The 17,591-nt window shown below is 47.1% G+C and overlaps 1 protein-coding gene and 1 long non-coding RNA gene across 2 annotated transcripts in view; one reads left to right on the forward strand and one right to left on the reverse strand.

Moving 5' to 3' along the window:
- LOC142292401 (uncharacterized) overlaps positions 1 to 11,792 on the forward strand; it is a 50,940-nt gene extending 39,148 nt beyond the window's left edge. Inside the window, exons 6-7 of the mRNA XM_075337752.1 lie at positions 2,487 to 2,581; positions 11,613 to 11,792. Coding sequence (XP_075193867.1) covers positions 2,487 to 2,581; positions 11,613 to 11,792 — 275 coding nt within the window. The remainder of the gene's footprint in view (positions 1 to 2,486; positions 2,582 to 11,612) is intronic.
- LOC142283810 (uncharacterized) overlaps positions 1 to 17,591 on the reverse strand; it is a 177,638-nt gene that overhangs the window by 155,037 nt on the left and 5,010 nt on the right. The window lies entirely within an intron of this gene.

Genomic DNA, 17,591 nt, shown 5'->3' on the forward strand with positions numbered 1-17,591 from the left:
CTGTGGGTAAGAGCCAAGTGTCAGCATCATTATCCTGTACCTCGAGTGTCAGTGTCATTATCCCATACCCCAAGTGTTGGTGTACGTGGAGGGGGGGCCCAGGTCTGAACTTTGCACCGGGGCCCATCAAACTCTAGTTACGCCACTGCACGGACGTGTGAAGGCGGCCTTTAGCAATTTCTAAATCAAAAGTCTATTGAAACAGCTTTATTCTATGAATGTGGCTAATCAGTATTTGGCTCCACGGAAGTGCACACTGTAAATTTGCAGCATAAATAAGGTCAGCTGCAGATCTTGCTCATGGATGTCTTTTCAAATCAGTGTATTATTTTCAGCTGTGTGAACGTTCCTTAACTTTTCACGAGATGATAAAACAAATAAGTGTATTTGCCAGAAATCTAGACTTGGTAATGTTGAAATATACAAGAATGGTGTTAGGCCCTGTGCGCACTAGAAAATGGAATTTTCACAAGAAAATTCCGCACCCTCTGAAACATTACCGCACCAGCTTTTTTTACCAGGTAAAAATTGCAGCAAACCACACCCGAAAACCGCATGCAGTTTTGCCGCGGTATTGCTGCAAATTTTCCGCAGGTCTTTCCCTGCGTTTTTTTTTTACCATTATCTATGGCATAAACCGCAGGTACCTGCGGAAAAGAAGTGACATGCTCATTAATTCCGCAGCAAAACCCACAGGGACAAAAAAACGTGGTGTGCGCACAGAATTTTTTTATTCCCCTAGGTTTTGCTGGAGAAGGACTGCAGAAATGTTCTAAACATTTTCTGCAGCATTCCTTCAGCGAAATCCACTGTAAAATCCGCAGCGTGCGCACAGGGCCTTAGGCTATGTGCGCACTAGAAAGTGCCTTTTTCTTAAGAAAAATCCAGACCCTCTGAAAAAATCTTGCATCCGCAGTAAAAACCACGGTAAAACTGCACCCTCAAGTTGTTCCCCGCGGATTTTTACCATTATCTATGTGAAAAACCGCAGGAAACTGGGGAAAAGAAGTGACATTCTCATTAATTCGGCAGCGTAAAATCCGCGGGTAAATCCGCAGTGTGCGCACAGCATTTTTTAAAACCCATAGGATTTGCTGGAGAATGACTGCAGCAATGTTAGTTACATTTTCTGCAGCAATTCCGCTGCAAATCCGCGTCAAAATCCGCGTCAAATCCACAGCGTGCGTGTGGCACCCTGGACCAGCCAGGGGCCACAGAGCACAACACCAACACACCCCACACTCCCAGCAGGCACACCGAAGTCAGACACAAAACCCTTGTTGCCTTCCTCCAGGGGCTGATGATCACACCAGGGGGTGGGCCAGGCGGTTGGTCCCGCCCACCGAGGAGATCACAGTCCTGTAGGCGGGAAAAGAGCTCAGATAAGCTAGGGAAGTGAAAGTGGAAGGAGGAAAAGTGTGGTAGAGGAGCAACAAACTGACAGCGTCCGGGTGTGTGGCCCGGGCAGTACAGCAAGGTTGGCAGACGGTGGTGACCATCTGCAGGAGTGGCCTATCGGAGTTACCGTAAGGACCGTGGACGGGCGGTGGCCCGGCGGTACCGGACCGGTACACAAAGAGAAGCCAGCACCATCTGGCAGGGGCTTACGGACCCTGGCAAGGCTAGGAGTCGCCGTGAAGTTGCCGAATCCGTTAGTGAAGGGGACCTCCTGGGTTTCCAAACAGTCAAGTCCCGACAGAAGGCAACAGTCCAACCTACAGAGGGAGACACCGCCACCGCCAAGGCAACCATTTCTCAGGGCCAGAGCCTGCGGGCAAAAAGGGGCTCCTCCAGCCCATATCCGAGCTGGGGAGCGGGTTACCAGTGGGAACCCATCGGAACCAACAACCGTACACAGGTGCAGGGAAAGGCAGTCACCACCAACCTGCCGGGAGAAACAACACCGCAGCCGTCTGGGGGACCCGTCCATCCAGCCGAGTGTTTTACCGAGAACTGTGTCTTCTTCATTGGGCTGAGTAAGTACCACCGTGCCGTGCGGCATCACGCTGCCCCTGCGACCCTGCACCTCACCAGGCCCCGTAACCCGCCTGCCATCCATCCCTACCCCATCACCGGGCCCCGGGACAACCAACCCCCTAACCGCGGAGGGGAGAACTAACAACAAAGCTGCTCCCAGTCACCGCTCCCGGGATCCCCGTTCAGAGCAGCGGTGGTGTCACCAAAATCACCACAACCGTGGGTGGCGTCACGGACAATAACAATAAATCCCCACTATCAATCCCCTTTTCACTCACGGGCGAGGAGCGCCGCTCGAGTCCCCGGGATCCGGCCCACCGCTCGAGTCACCACCGAGCAGCAGCAGCCGCAGCAGCAGCGGCAGCCGGACCCGAGCAGTGGGAGAGCGCAGCGTCCCCTCCTCCGCCCGCGACATGCGCACAGGGCCTTACACAGTAATGTGGATACTCATAGACTGATGCTTGACTTTCACCACAGAATTCATTACTTCTTTTTTTCTTATTTTGTAGTCATTAATGGTCCGACACTTGCAGAAAGAGAAATTTTGAATAGTATTACAAGAAAACATCTCAAACAGTATAGTGAAGATGCAAAGAATGCGGAGGTGAGTAACTTATGTATCTGCTTGCTTATTTCCTGCTTTTGATGTTATTTAACTGAGTAATAAAACTGTTTATACAATTTAAAGAAGTATTCCCATCTCCAAGATCCTATCCCAATATGTAGTAGGTGTAATAATAATATTAGCAAATACCTCCAATTAGAAATATAGTATAGTTCTTCTGATTCACAATGTTGCTTACCTCATGTGCAGGCATTGCAGGACCTTAAGTATCCATGGTACCTCATATAGCAAAATCCTGCTGGTTGGTCTTCTTTTAATGATAAATATGTAATAATATGCAAAGGTTTTAACCCCCTTCACCCAAGCACGATTTTCCATTATTTATTTTAGCTTTTTGCTCCAATTCTTCCGAGAGCCATAACTTTTTTATTTTTCCATCGATCTTATGGGGCTTATTTTTTGTGGGACGAGTTGTACATTTTAATGAAACCATTAGTTTTACCATATGGTGTACTGCAAAATGGGGCAGAAATTCCAAGTGCAGTGAAATTGCAAAAACAAATGCAATTACGCAATTGTTTTTAGGGTATTTTATTCCCCATGTTCACTATATGGTAAATCCGATGTGTCAGTATGATGCCTCGGGTCAGTACGGGTTTGTAGATACCAAACATGTATACTTTTACTTTTATCTAAGGGATTAAAAAAAAATCAGAAGTTTTTCCAAAAAAGAATAACACTTTTGGCACCAGTTTTCAAGACACGTAGCGTTCTCATTTTTCGGGATCTGGAGCTCAGTGATGGGTTATTTTTTGCTCCTTGAGCTGACGTTTTTAATTATACCATTTTTTGTACGGATGCTACATTTTGATCACCTGTTATTGCATTTTTAAAAACATTTGTGGCGACCAAAAAAACTTAATTTTGGCATTTGGAAATTTTTTTCTTGCCACACTGTGTACCAATCCAATTAATTGATTTTATATTTTCATAGATCGCGCATTTCTGAACACGGCTATTACAAATATGTGTATTTGTAAAATGTTTTATTTATTTACAGATTGATGAAATGGGTGGTGTTTTAAACGTTTTAGTTTTTATTTTTTTCATATTTTTAAAATATTTTTTTATTTATTTTACCAGTACACCCAGGGGACTTTTTGGATCCACTGTTTGTGCATTTCTGTTGATCAGAGCTGCTACCATTACAACCATCAGCTCCCCGTGATCACATCAGGGGTCTCCGATGGCGGGGAGAACAGGCTGATCCACCCACGCCTGTTAGCCCCACATGTCTGCTTTTCAAATCAGCAGACATGTGCAGGTATCACCACCGGTATCACCACAGCGGTGATTACTGCAACACAAGAGAAGACGTATCAGTACGTCATCGTTCGTAAAGTGTTAAGCAGGTGCGTAAAAAATGCTGCAAAGTAAAAATTCTTTGAAAAATTGAGGTATTTAAATATATTTTAATCAATTAACAAAATGCAAGGTTATTGATGAAAAAAAGAGATAAGTAACTGAAATCAATATTTGGTGTAACCACGCTCTGCCTTTTAAACAGCATCAAAGCATAAATAATTCTAGGTGCACATGCGCACAGATTTTATTTTTGGAGAACTAAATACAGATCTGTGGATGAGGTTTGCTCAAATCTTTCTAGTTTCGAAAGCTTTTTTGACTTTTCAGTAGTTTTTTCCACCTGCCTAAAACTTTTGTACTGTATATGTGCATGGTAAAAATTATTCTTTCTTCTTAAATAAAACAAAAAAATATGCAATAATTCAAATACACTACATATTGTGTGTATTCTAAATAAATATTATTGCAAGGCAATTTTATAACATTTTCCATAACACTCTACTTAATGCAACCATGTAGCAGGACATCTGACATGTTCATTTTGCTACATAAATAGAGCAGCGAATTAACCTTAGTAGAACAACAATTATATGCTTCGTACATGTACCGTGTTTTTCCAAAAATAAGCCCTACCCCAAAAATAAGTCCTATCAGGAATTTTCAACATTTTCGGTGTAAGGCTTAAATATAAGCCCTACCCCGAAAATTAGCCTTAAGCGGGCTTTACACGCTACGACATCGCTAGCATTTGCTTGCGATGTCGAACGCGATAGCACCCGCCCCCGTCGTACGGCCGATATGTGGTGTCACACGCACATACCTGCTCTGCGACGTCTCTGTGGCCGGCGACCCGCCTCCTTTCTAAGGGGTCGGTTCGTTGAGCGTCACAGCGACGTCACAGCAGTGTCACTGGACCGCCGCCAAATAGAAAAGGAGGGGAGGAGGTGAGCGGCCGGTACATGCTGTCCACCTCCTTCCTTCCTCCTTTTCCAGTGGACGGAGGTAAGGTGATGGTTGTCGCTCCTGCGGTGTCACACACAGCGATATGTGCTGCCGCAGAAGCGACGAACCACATTGCTAAAAAGCAGATAACGATTTTTTGTTTCAGGACGACCTCTCCGCAGCAAACGATTTTGCCCTCTTTTGCGATCGTTAAAGGTCGCTTGTACGTTTGACACACTGCGATATCGTTAATAACGCCGGATGAGCGTCACAAACAACGTGACCCCGACGATAATTCATTAACGATATCGCAGCATGTAAAGCCCCCTTTAGTTGTGGTTCAATAATGAAGTATCCATGCAGCTAAAAAATTTAAAGAATTCTGCAGGACACTTCATTATAGAAAGCAGACACCCCCAAAAGAGAGAAGAAAGAAGATAGAAGACCCCGCGATCATACTCACCAGACGTCAAACAGGAGCATCTTCAGTGGAACGCATCAAGATCCTGCAGTGGATCGCACACCTGAACACATCAGATCGCACACACACACATCAGATCACGCACACACACATCAGATCACGCACACATCAGATCGCACACACAGATGTCGCGCCCAGGGATATGGGGTACCCGGTCCCGGGCAGTGTGTATCTTGGGAATGTCACTTTGGTGGCCGTTGCCCGGTTCCGTGCCCTGGGCCCTTTTTGTAAAGGGGATATATTTACAGAGGATTAGATTAGTGTTCATAGGTGATGCCACTAGCGGTGTTGCGGCTATGTGGATGGAGCCGCCGCTGCACAATGTCCATTACTGGGGCTGGTGTTAATGGCAGCCTGCATGTTAGACCCTCCACAAGCAGGGCCAGGCCCCAGAGGGTAGGTGTAATGACGGGTGTCGGAAGAAGGTAGTCCACACAAGGGGTTTAGTGCAACTGGTTCTTTACTCACTTTCTGGTGGTAACTGGTCACCCGAGGCCGGCTGGTTTCACATTCAGGTCCCCTTTGTCCCAGTGCCAGTGTAGTAATCTGGTACCTTCTTCCCCTGCACCTGTCTCTGGTTAGTGGGTCCCCGTGGCGTAGAGCAACTGGGGTTGTTTCTTTCCACTTCTGTCAGTATGACGGTAGCGTGAACCCTGTAAGGTTGGAGTCTCTGGTCCTGTCCCCGGATCTCTCTTTGCTACTGAGTCTCGGATATTTAGGGACAGTGAGGTCCTTGATGGTCCCCTCGCTGTGCAGGTGTTAACAGGCCTGCCTGGAGCTTTATGCCTGTCCTAGCATCCTGTACCACATTGGTGCGCAGTTCCGGGATTACTCCACCGTACTCCACCGGCAACTGCCCTCTTGGGCACCAGGTTACTGTCAACTCCGTGTCAGTGCGTCTCCTCACGTCCACCTTCACTCTCTCCTCTAGACTGACTACTCTGACTCACGGTCCACTGTCTGCCCCACCCACCTGGTCAACTAGTGGACTGGACTGGCTCCACCTCTAGGCGGCCATCCATTGGTCCAACCCTAGCCTTGTACCATTCTATGGCGGATTGTTGGGGAAAACTGGGATTACCTGGAGTTTTTGTGGGTGACCGGCACTGGTTTTCCGGGTCCCTAGGGGGTAGGTCCTGCATCCTTGTAGGGATGCAGAACCTTGTATGGTTCTGATGGCTTCAGGGATGCTACACAGACATCAGATCGCGCACACATCAGATCGCACACACACACATCAGATCGCACACGCAATCACCACATCCGGCGATACAGATTGCTGCTGTCCGGCAGGGGAACTGGAACACAGTGCAGTGAAGCGTGAGGACCTGTGGTGGAACGTATGAAGGACCTGCGGTGGAACGCATCAATGCGTTGCACCGCAGGTCCTCTATGCATTCCACTGCAGGTCCTCGTGCTCCACTGCACTGTGTCCCATCTTGCCCTGCCAGCCAGAAGAATTCGATATCATTGGATGTGGTGAATGTATATGTGATCTAATCTGTGATTGTGTATGCGATCTGATGTGTGTGATCTGATGTGTGTGATCTGATGTGTGTGTGTGTGTGTGTGTATGTGTGTGTGTGTGTGTGTGTGTGTATATATATGTGTGTGTGTGTGTATGAGTGAGTGAGTGAGTGAGTGAGTGAGTGAGTGAGTGAGTGAGTGTGTGTGTGTGTGTGTGTGCAATCTGAGGTACCGTATATACGAGTGTGTTGGCCAGAAGCAGGGGAGGACCGCGTGGAGCATACCTGCTGGGAGCGCTCACAGAAGTTTGCAGGAAGACTTGGGAGTCACGCAGACGTCCGAGGTCTGGTAAGTATGATTCTCTTTTTTTGGGGGGGGGGGTAAACTAAACCCCAACAGTTTTTACTCGAGAATAAGAACTACCTTGAAAAATAGCCCTGGTGCATTTTTCAGGGCAAAATAATATAAGACAGTGTTTATTTTCAGAGAAACATGGTAGTACTAGAACACATGAACACAGCCTCAAAAACAATATCATTACAGCACCAGAACCATTTTCAATATATAAATTCAGCACAAGAACCAACATCAGTACATGAAAAAGGCACCAAACTACTAACTGTAAATCAGCATAGCATCAGAGTGCACACCAGCACATACAGCGGTTGAAACATGTGTTAAACATGTCACCAATTTAGTAAGTGAATATATTTCTAAAAGTGCTATTAATTTCTCAAGGGATGTTGGTAACAGCTATCCAAGAAACACAGGCAAGTATTTTTAAAAAGCGGTGTATCTTTTTTTGATAACCAAGGTAAAGCAGACAGCTGAGTGCAGCAGCACACAGCTGTCTGCTTTACCTGCACTGGTTATCCAAAATAGAGGGGATCCTATGTCATTTTTATTTTATTTTCTTTCATTTATTTTCTTCACAGCAGTGTAAAGACATCTTCTCCATGTCAAAAGCTTGTTAATTAGTTGCACTGAAGCCTTTCAACATACTTTATTCAGCATCTGAACAGCACCCAAACTGCTAACTAGGACATGGAGATTCATGAAAAGTCCATATTCAAGTTCAAGCCCCAGACACAAGGTGTCTGGTATGAACCCCAGACATTACGTTTGGATTCACTCATCCCTAGTTGGGAGTATTCATACACTGATGTTGGTTCTGGGGCTGCACTTATGTTGGCTCTGGTGCTGTAGTTATGTACTGATGTCGGTGCTAGTGCTGTATTTATGAACTGACATTCGGTCTGGTGCAGTATATACTGCACCAACACAAAAATCAGTACATAACTACAGTACCAGAACCAACATCACTATACAAGTATCACTCTAAAACTAACAGTACATAAATACAAAACCATATTCAACATAAGTATATGAATACAGAACCAGCATAAAAACATGAATACAGCACCAAACCAATATTAATGCATGAAAATAAGCACCAGAACCAACATTAGTACATAAATACAGCATCAGAACAACATCAGAACATGAATGAGTCAGGTAGCAGAACCATCATCAGTAATGACTACAGCACCAGAACCATTATCAGTACATTAATACAGTATCAAAACCATGTTTAGTACACAAATCAATTTCAAAGTCAGATCAAGCACAACATTTATATTTGTACCATATGAACCTTTACCTCCCATATCTATACCTACCTTTTTTTTCTTCTCCTTGCAAAGATATCAGCTTGTAAAGTTTATATGCTAATTCCCACTGTAACAAGGAGGGTGTTAGCAGACATTCTTCATTTTTCTCTGATGCCAGGGATAAATGCAGATCAGTACATGTAATGACACACAGCTCTACTCTCCTCCAACTTCTGCACATTTAATCACAGTAGGTGTTGGCAGTAAGATTTCAGTGTTTTCTGGTCAACATATCAGTCCTACCATATCACACTGAAAGAGCCTATTCTAAGCTTCTCTGTTGGACATTTTCTTTTCTTCCCCCTCTCCATGACAGTGCCTGCTTATGAAAGGGCAATGTCATATAGGGGGAAAAACCAACACGGCCCCAAAGAAGAATTTCTGCTAACATTCCCTTGGTTATAGAGGAAATTGTCAGATAAACTTTATATATATTTACAGTGCTGGCCAAAAGTATTGGCACCCCTGCAATTCTGTCAGAGAATACTCAGTTTCTTCCTGAAAATGATTGCAATCACAAATTCATTGGTGTTATTATCTTCATTTATTTTGCTTGCAATGAAAAAAACACAAAAGAGAATGAAACAAAAATCAAATCATTGATCATTTCACACAAAACTCCAAAAATGGGCCAGACAAAAGTATTGGCACCCTTAGCCTAATACTTGGTTGCACAACCTTTAGCCAAAATAACTGCCAACAACCGCTTCCGGTAACCATCAATGAGTTTCTTACAATGCTCTGCTGGAATTTTAGACCATTCTTCTTTGGCAAACTGCTCCAGGTCCCTGAGATTTGAAGGGTGCCTTCTCCAAACTGCCATTTTGAGATCTCTCCACAGGTGTTCTATAGGATTCAGGTCTGGACTCATTGCTGGCCACTTTAGTAGTCTCCAGTGCTTTCTCTCAAACCATTGTCTAGTGCTTTTTGAAGTGTGTTTTGGGTCATTGTCCTGCTGGAAGACTCATGACCTCTGAGGGAGACCCAGCTTTCTCACACTGGGCCCTACATTATGCTGCAAAATTTGTTGGTAGTCTTCAGACTTCATAATGCCATGCACACGGTCAAGCAGTCCAGTGCCAAAGGCAGCAAAGCAACCCCAAAACATCAGGGAACCTCCGCCATGTTTGACTGTAGGGACTGTGTTCTTTTCTTTGAATGCCTCTTTTTTTTCCTGTAAACTCTATGTTGATGGCTTTTTCCAAAAAGCTCTACTTTTGTCTCATCTGACCAGAGAACATTCTTCCAAAACGTTTTAGGCTCTCAGGTATGTTTTGGCAAATACCAGGATGGCTTTTTTATGTTTCGTGTTAAGAAGTGGGGTCTTCCTAGGTATCCTACCATACAGACCCTTTTCATTCAGATGCCGACGGATAGTATGGGTTGACACTGTTGTACCCTCGGACTGCAGGGCAGCTTGACCTTGTTTGGATGTTAGTAGAGCTTCTTTATCCATCATCCGCACAATCTTGCGTTGAAATCTCTCGTCAATTTTTCTTTTCCTTCCACGTCTAGGGAGGTTAGCCACAGTGCCATGGGCTTTAAACTTCTTGATGACACTGTGCACCGTAGACATAGGAACTTTCAGGTCTTTGGGTCTTTGGAGATGAACTTGTAGCCTTGAGATTGCTCATGCTTCCTCACAATTTGGATTCTCAAGTCCTCAGACAGTTCTTTTGTCTTACTTCTTTTCTCCATGCTCAATGTGGTACACACAAGGACACAGGACAGAGGTTGAGTCAACTTTAATCCATGTCAACTGGCTGCAAGTGTGATTTAGTTATTGCCAACACCTGTTAGGTGCCACAGGTAAGTTACAGGTGCTGTTAACTACACAAATTAGAGAAGCATCACATGATTTTTCGAACAGTGCCAATACTTTTGTCCACCCCCTTTTTAATGTTTGGTGCGGAATTATATCCAATTTGGCTTTATGACAATTTTTTTTTTTTCATTGAAGACAAATTAAATGAAGATAATAATACCAAAGAATTTGTCATTGCAATCATTTTCAGGAAGAAACTGAGTATTCTCTGACAAAATTGCAGGGGTGCCAATACTTTTGGCCAGCACTGTATATAGTGTATGTTTGAGGCTAAGTGACTACCACCATACTCATACTGCACTTTTACCATCCTATTTGTTATTTAAACTTGTAGGACTAGGTCTAGGAGAGGAAAGTCTGTTAGAATAGGTTCCCATCTAAGAGGACACCTTGGCACTTGCAGATGGTCTCATTCAATTTGAGTGAAATTCACACTAAGTACTTCCAATGTGTAAGTATAGCATATATAGCAGTAATAAAGCTCAAAATTCATAAATGTTGGTGCTGTAATTATGTACTGACATTTGTTCTGGTGCTGTATTCATGTACTTAAATACTACATCAACACAAAAATCAGTACATAACTACAACACTAGAACCAACATCATTATACAAGTATCACTCTAAAACCAACAACAGTACATAAATACAGGACCAGAATCAACATAAGTACATGAATACAGTACCAAATGTTTATTTGTATATAAGAATTCACAGAATGCAGCATTTGTTTGTTTGTAAGCTAATGCAATGCCATCTCAAAATTTTATTTTGTTAGGGCGCCCTTGAAAATTGCAAAAGGGCAAGGGACTTTCATTATGAATAAAATACCAGAAATGGAAACCCCGACTCATCAAATAGTTATGGCATATACTGTCAGATCAGAATGCACCTTTAAGTTTTAATACAACCCTGGGAATGGTTCGATGGTATAATGTAGACCAAAAAGTCTGCCTAAAAGCTGGAGGTGCAGTGAGGGCTCTAATCAATCAAATAACTATCTGATAAATGCTGTCTTAAGAGGGCTGGACATGGGTATAGCAACTAATAAATATGCTATGGTAGCTTTACAATACATAGATAAAATTTAGGCATCTATTGAATTAGTTCTTTCTTTTTGGATGTACTTTTTGGATTAGATTACAAAAATTAAGCCATCCCTAGAGTGGAGAACACACGGTATGATATTTATGACTAATTTCTGTCCTTTTTATGCCTCACTTGAAATAAAAAGGACACTGATAAAGATATTGGTATATTAGAAGTAAATTAAATATAATATTTTGTATGAATGTCGTTAACTACACTTTCATGTTTTAGATTGAAATATTTGGGCGTGAGCTGGAGATAAATGAATTAGACAACATAAAAGAACCCAAGAAAACATCAATATCCAAGAGGTTATCAGAAGCAACAAAGCGTCGTACAGAAGCACGTTATATGGCTACAAGAAAAACAAGTGCACAAAACTTATCACGCAATGTTACTTATGCTGTATAGCGTTACCTACAGTATATGTAATAAGTGTAAAGTTCAAACGTGAATTGAACTGCAACTAAATATTAAAAAATATTTACACAATACATTTTTATAACAAAGGTGCACAGTTCTGTCCTTTGATCCTCTCTGCTATAGCATACTTTCTTAAAAAAAAATAAAATAATAATAATAATAGATAAAAAAAACTTTCATTCTGTCACACTCAGCGTTTTGCACTAGATTTGTGGACTGTCACGGGGGTGTTGGGCTCTTTTTAGATTGCAGATTCTGACACTCCGCCCGATGGTTTCTCTGGTCTCTGAGATAAACACAGACAGACTCGGACATCAATATGCTGTGTACTGATTCATAGCCAGGCTAGCAAGAGTTAATCTCTGCTGGTCTGCTTGCTCCTTTGATCACATGTTGTGAGGAGACCTATCACATCTGCTCCTTCGCTATTTATGCTGGTTGAATCCTTCCACCCATGTCAGCAATAGTCTGTCTATGTGTCACGCTCCCCGGGTCCCGGCGCCACCTGTCACTCACCGCTCCGGTTCCCGGTCCTCCTGCCCGCGGCTGCCCCTCTCACTCCCCCTCCTCTGCGTCCTCCGTGCCTCCCGTTCGCCGGTCTCGGCGTCTCCCTGCGACCCAGGACACTCTGTCTGGCACCCCTGCATCTCCTTCACCACTTCCTGTACTGGCCTCCGGCACTCGGGCCTTGCGCATGCGCAATAGGGCACGCGCGCGCTCACTCACCTCCTCTTAAAGGGCCAGCGTCCCGGGAACAGGATATGACTGATACAGGTACAGGGTATATAGGCTTCCCTTTCCAGGTGGGCGGTGCCTGTTCAACGTGTTCCCAGAGCTAGGTGTTCAGGTCCCTCTGGGCCTTGTGTCCCGATTAACTCTATCTCTTCTGCAGAGTCCGTCTGCCGCCCTGACCTGGTCCTGACTGCTGATTCTCCAGGAAGTACCCCGGGGGCTGTCTGCTGAGGATCCCGCCATCTTCCGTCAGCCTGAACCCGTCACCGATCCCCGACTTCACCTGGTAACATCAGCCTGCACGTGTCGCTGGACCCAAACCCCGTCTGCTGTTCCTACCTGGCACCTGAACCCGGTTCCAGTCATCTGTCCTGCCTACGGTGCCCTTGGACTCAGAGACATTCCTGTGCAGATCCCTGAAGGACTCAGACTCCGTACCCCTACCGTTCCGGCTACCGTGCATCTAGGCCCTCTGGTGGGGTGATCGGACAGTCCCTGTATAGGGGTTAGCTCCGGGTTGCCTCACTGGGGGAGTCCGGTGCACGGCCACGTGAATCCATCTCCAGGACGTTACAGTTTGAACAGGCCATGGATTCCGCCGGAGCACTAGCTTCCCAGTTGGCCGGATTACAGCAAGAACTGGTACGACAACGCGAGACCCAATCTCACATGCTGGCCTTTATGTCATCAGTGGACACCCGTCTGAATAACCTTCAAGCTACAGCCACATCTCTGTTGGATCAGAACACGGCAGCGGCTTCAGTAGTGGCTTCGTCTTCAACCTCGAAACTCCGTCTAGCTTCTCCGCCCCGGTACGCCGGGGACCCCAAGACCAGTAGAGGTTTCTTAAATCAATGCTCGTTGCATTTCAAGTTGCTTCCACACCTCTTTGCATCTGATCAAGCAAAGGTGGCCTTTCTGATGTCCCATCTGGAGGGTGAAGTCTTGGCCTGGATTAATCCCTTATGGGAGAAAGAAGATCCAGTGACTACTGACATCTGGGGATTCCTTGAGGCCTTCCGTAACACCTTTGATGAACCGGGACGCACTTCCACGGCCGCCTCTTCACTCCTCCGGCTACGCCAAGGAACCCTAACGGTGGGCCAGTATGCCATCCGGTTCCGTACGCTTGCCTCTGAGCTAGGATGGAACACCGAGGCATTGACAGCAGCCTTCTGGGAGGGCGTCTCCGGCCGCATCAAGGACGAGTTAGCTGGTCGTGATGTTCCTCCTACCCTAGATGGTCTGGTCTCTCTAGCAACCCGGATTGATCTCAGTTTCCAGGAACGGTCCAAGGAGGTATCCCGGGAGAGGCGACCGACACATCACGCCTCCACTCCGCAGAGGTCCACTGTCCCCCAATCAGTGCTACCTGGCAACTCTACTCCCGAATCCATGCAAATAGATCGTCTAGGACAAGCCGTGCAATGCCGAGCAGAGCGTCTCGCCAAGGGTCTGTGCTTCTACTGTGGAGGCAGTACACACCTGCTTCGTTCCTGTCCCAAGAAGCCGGGAAACTCCAAAGCCTGGGGTTGGTAGGAGAGGCCACCCTAGGTACCGGAACCCTCTCGGATCCGGTTACGCTGACCGTCCAAGTGACGACGGAGGAGACCCAGTTCACGGCAGAGGCATACCTTGACTCGGGGGCAGCGGACAATTACATCCATCAGGCTACGGTGGACAAATACCGGGTACCTGTCAACCCGCTGTCAAAACCCCTTGTGATCGCCTCCGTGGATGGGAAACCCCTCTCTGAACCAGTGTTGTTTATTACCAAACCCGTGGAACTCCGTATTGGCGCTCTACAAACCAAAAAGATTGCTCTATATGTCCTCCCGAAACTAGCTCACCCGCTCTTGCTGGGCCCTCCCTACCCTGGTTATGAGTACATGAACCTGTCGTCAGTTGGCGCTCTGGAGACATTAGCCGTTGGGGTCAGTCTTGTCACGAGAACTGTCTGCAGTCTGTACGGCCCGTCCATCAGCCTCCGGCACCGGAGTCTCTACCGGGACTGCCTGCTGCATATTGGTCTTTTGTGGACATGTTCGACAAGAAAGAAGCAGAGGTATTACCGCCACATCGACCCTATGACTGTGCCATCGACTTGCTGCCAGGCACTACTCCTCCTCGTGGACGGATCTAACCCTTGTCCCCTGCCGAGACCCAGGCCACGTCTGACTACATAGCAGATAACCTGGCAAGGGGGTTCATCAGGAGATCCTCGTCTCCTGCGGCAGCAGGGTTTTTCTTCGTTAAGAAGAAAGAAGGTGACTTACGCCCTTGCATCGACTACCGGGGCTTGAACCAGATCACCGTAAAGAACAAATATCCTCTACCCTTGATCCCGGAGCTATTCGATCGGCTCAGAGGGGCCCGTATCTTCACCAAGCTAGACCTTCGTGGAGCTTATAACCTGGTCCGTATTCGCCCGGGAGACGAATGGAACACGGCATTCAACACCCATGACGGACACTACGAATACTGTGTGATGCCCTTCGGTCTCTGTAATGCCCCGGCGGTCTTCCAAGAACTGGTGAACGATGTCTTCAGGGATCTTCTCTACGTCTGTGTGGTCGTATATCTGGATGATATCCTGGTCTATTCCCCGGACTTACCGACCCACAGAAAAAACGTACAACTCGTTCTGCAAAGGCTTAGGGAGAACCATCTGTACACCAAGTACGAAAAATGTGTGTTTGAACGGACGTCCCTTCCCTTTCTGGGCTACGTGATATCCGACACAGGCCTGCAGATGGATCCTGGGAAGGTGTCTTCTATCCTCAAGTGGCCTCCTCCCTCCGGACTGAAAGCCATCCAACGCTTCCTAGGCTTCTTCGCCAATTATTATCGCCAGTTTTTCCCCCACTTCTCTGGTCTGACGGCACCTCTCTCCGCCTTGATCAAGAAGGGGGCCAACCTGAAAGACTGGTCACCTAAGGCCGACGCCGCTTTCTGTTCCCTAAAGTGGGCGTTTGCCTCCTCTCCTGTTCTCTACAGACCGGAGTTGAACCGACAATTCACCTTGGAGGTGGATGCCTCCTCCTCAGGGGCCGGGGCCGTGCTCATGCAGAAGTCGTCCACCAGGAAATTGGTCACATGCGGCTTCTTCTCCAAAATCTTCTCGGCACCCGAACGCAACTATACCATTGGTGATCGAGAGCTCCTTGCTGTCAAGCTGGCTTTGGAGGAATGGCGTTACCTGTTAGAGGGTGCGATATACCCAGTTATCATTTACACCGACCATAAAAACCTGGAGTATCTGCGATCTGCTCGAAGGCTGAACCCGCGACAAGCCCGTTGGTCCCTGTTCTTTGCCCGGTTTGACTTCCAACTACATTTCCGGCCCGCGGACAAAAATGTGCGGGCTGATGCCTTGTCCCAGTCCTTCGATCCGGTGGAGCAAGAGGAAGAGACAAACCAGTCCATAATTTGTCCTAGTAAGGTCATTCCGGTGGCTCCTGTCACAGATACCCCCTGCAAAGACCTTCGTCACGGAGACAGACAGACTCAAGGTTCTTCAGTGGGGGCATTCTTCGAAAGTGTCCGCACACGTCGGTCAGAAGAAAACTTGGAGCACTATTATCCGTTACTATTGTTGGCCGTCTCTCCGTAAGGATGTTGTCTCCTTTGTCTCCACTTGTCCATCCTGTACCTGAAACAAGACGCCCAAACACCTGCCCTATGGCCGTCTCCTGCCTCTACTGATTCCCTCCGTTCCATGGCAACACATAGCCATGGATTTTATCACGGACTTGCCATTATCCTAGGGAAATACAGTCATTTGGTTCGTAGTGGACCGATTCTCGAAGATGGCTCATTTCGTCCCCATGGTCGGCCTACCCTCTGCTCCGGAACTCGCCGATGCCTTCATTCAGCACATCTTTCGGCTGCACGGATTTCCCTTGCATATAGTGTCCAACAGAGGAACTCAGTTCACCTCGCGCTTCTGGAGGGCACTCTGGGAGTGTCTTTGGACTTTTCCTCGGCCTACCATCCCCAGTCTAATGGTCAAGTCAAACGAGTCAACCAGATCCTGACTTCCTTCCCTCGACATTACGTCAACGTCCATCATGACGACTGGTCCACGCTACTCCCTTGGGCTGAGTTCTCCCATAATCATCACGTCAGTGAATCCTCCTCCAGCTCTCCCTTCTATGTTGTCTACGGTCTCCAGCCTTCCGTTCCATTACCGGTATCCTCGACTTCTGATGTTCCCGCTGCAGATGCCCTGTCCAGGGACTTCTCTAACATATGGAGTTCTGTCAAAACCTCCCTTGAACGTGCTTCCGCCCAGATAAAGAAACATGCGGACAAGAGACGCCTTGACCCGCCTCACTTCTCTCCTGGAGATTTGGTATGGCTTGCCTCCAAATACAATGAAGATTCCATCTTACAAGTTGGGTCCGCAGTACATCGGTCCTTTCAAGGTCATCAAACGGATTAATGAGGTCTCAAACTACAGCTCCCCGCCACGATGCGGATCCCTAACTCTTTCCACGTCTCCTTGCTTAAGCCAGTCGTCCTTGGTCCCTTCTCTTCTGATGCCGGTACTCCTCCTCCTCCTATTGCTGATGACGATGTGTATGCGGTAAAAGGTATAGTGGCCATGAAGACAGTGCGGGTTAAGCAGTTTTTTCTTGTTGATTGAGAGGGCTACGGTCCCGAAGACCGGTCCTGGGAACCCCAGGAGAACGTTGGCACTCCTCTGCTACGTGACTTCTGGTCACGGTTGCGGGGAGGGAGGCGTGAGGGAGGGGGTACTGTCACGCTCCCCGGGTCCCAGCGCCACCTGTCACTCACTGCTCCGATCCCCGGTCCTCCTGCCCACGGCTGCCCCTCTCACTCCCCCTCCTCTGCGTCCTCCGTGCCTCCCGTTCGCCGGTCCGGGCGTCTCCCTGCGACCCAGGGCACTCTGTCTGGCACCCCTGCATGTCCTTCACTGCTTCCTGTACTGGCCTCCGGCACTCGGGCCTCTTTTCTAAGGGGGCGTTCGTGCGGCGTCACACGGCAGGCGTCCAATAGAAGCGGAGGGGCGGAGAGCAGCCGCAGGAAAGT

Source organism: Anomaloglossus baeobatrachus, chromosome 2 (assembly GCF_048569485.1).
Source record: "Anomaloglossus baeobatrachus isolate aAnoBae1 chromosome 2, aAnoBae1.hap1, whole genome shotgun sequence".
Lineage (NCBI taxonomy): Eukaryota > Metazoa > Chordata > Amphibia > Anura > Aromobatidae > Anomaloglossus > Anomaloglossus baeobatrachus.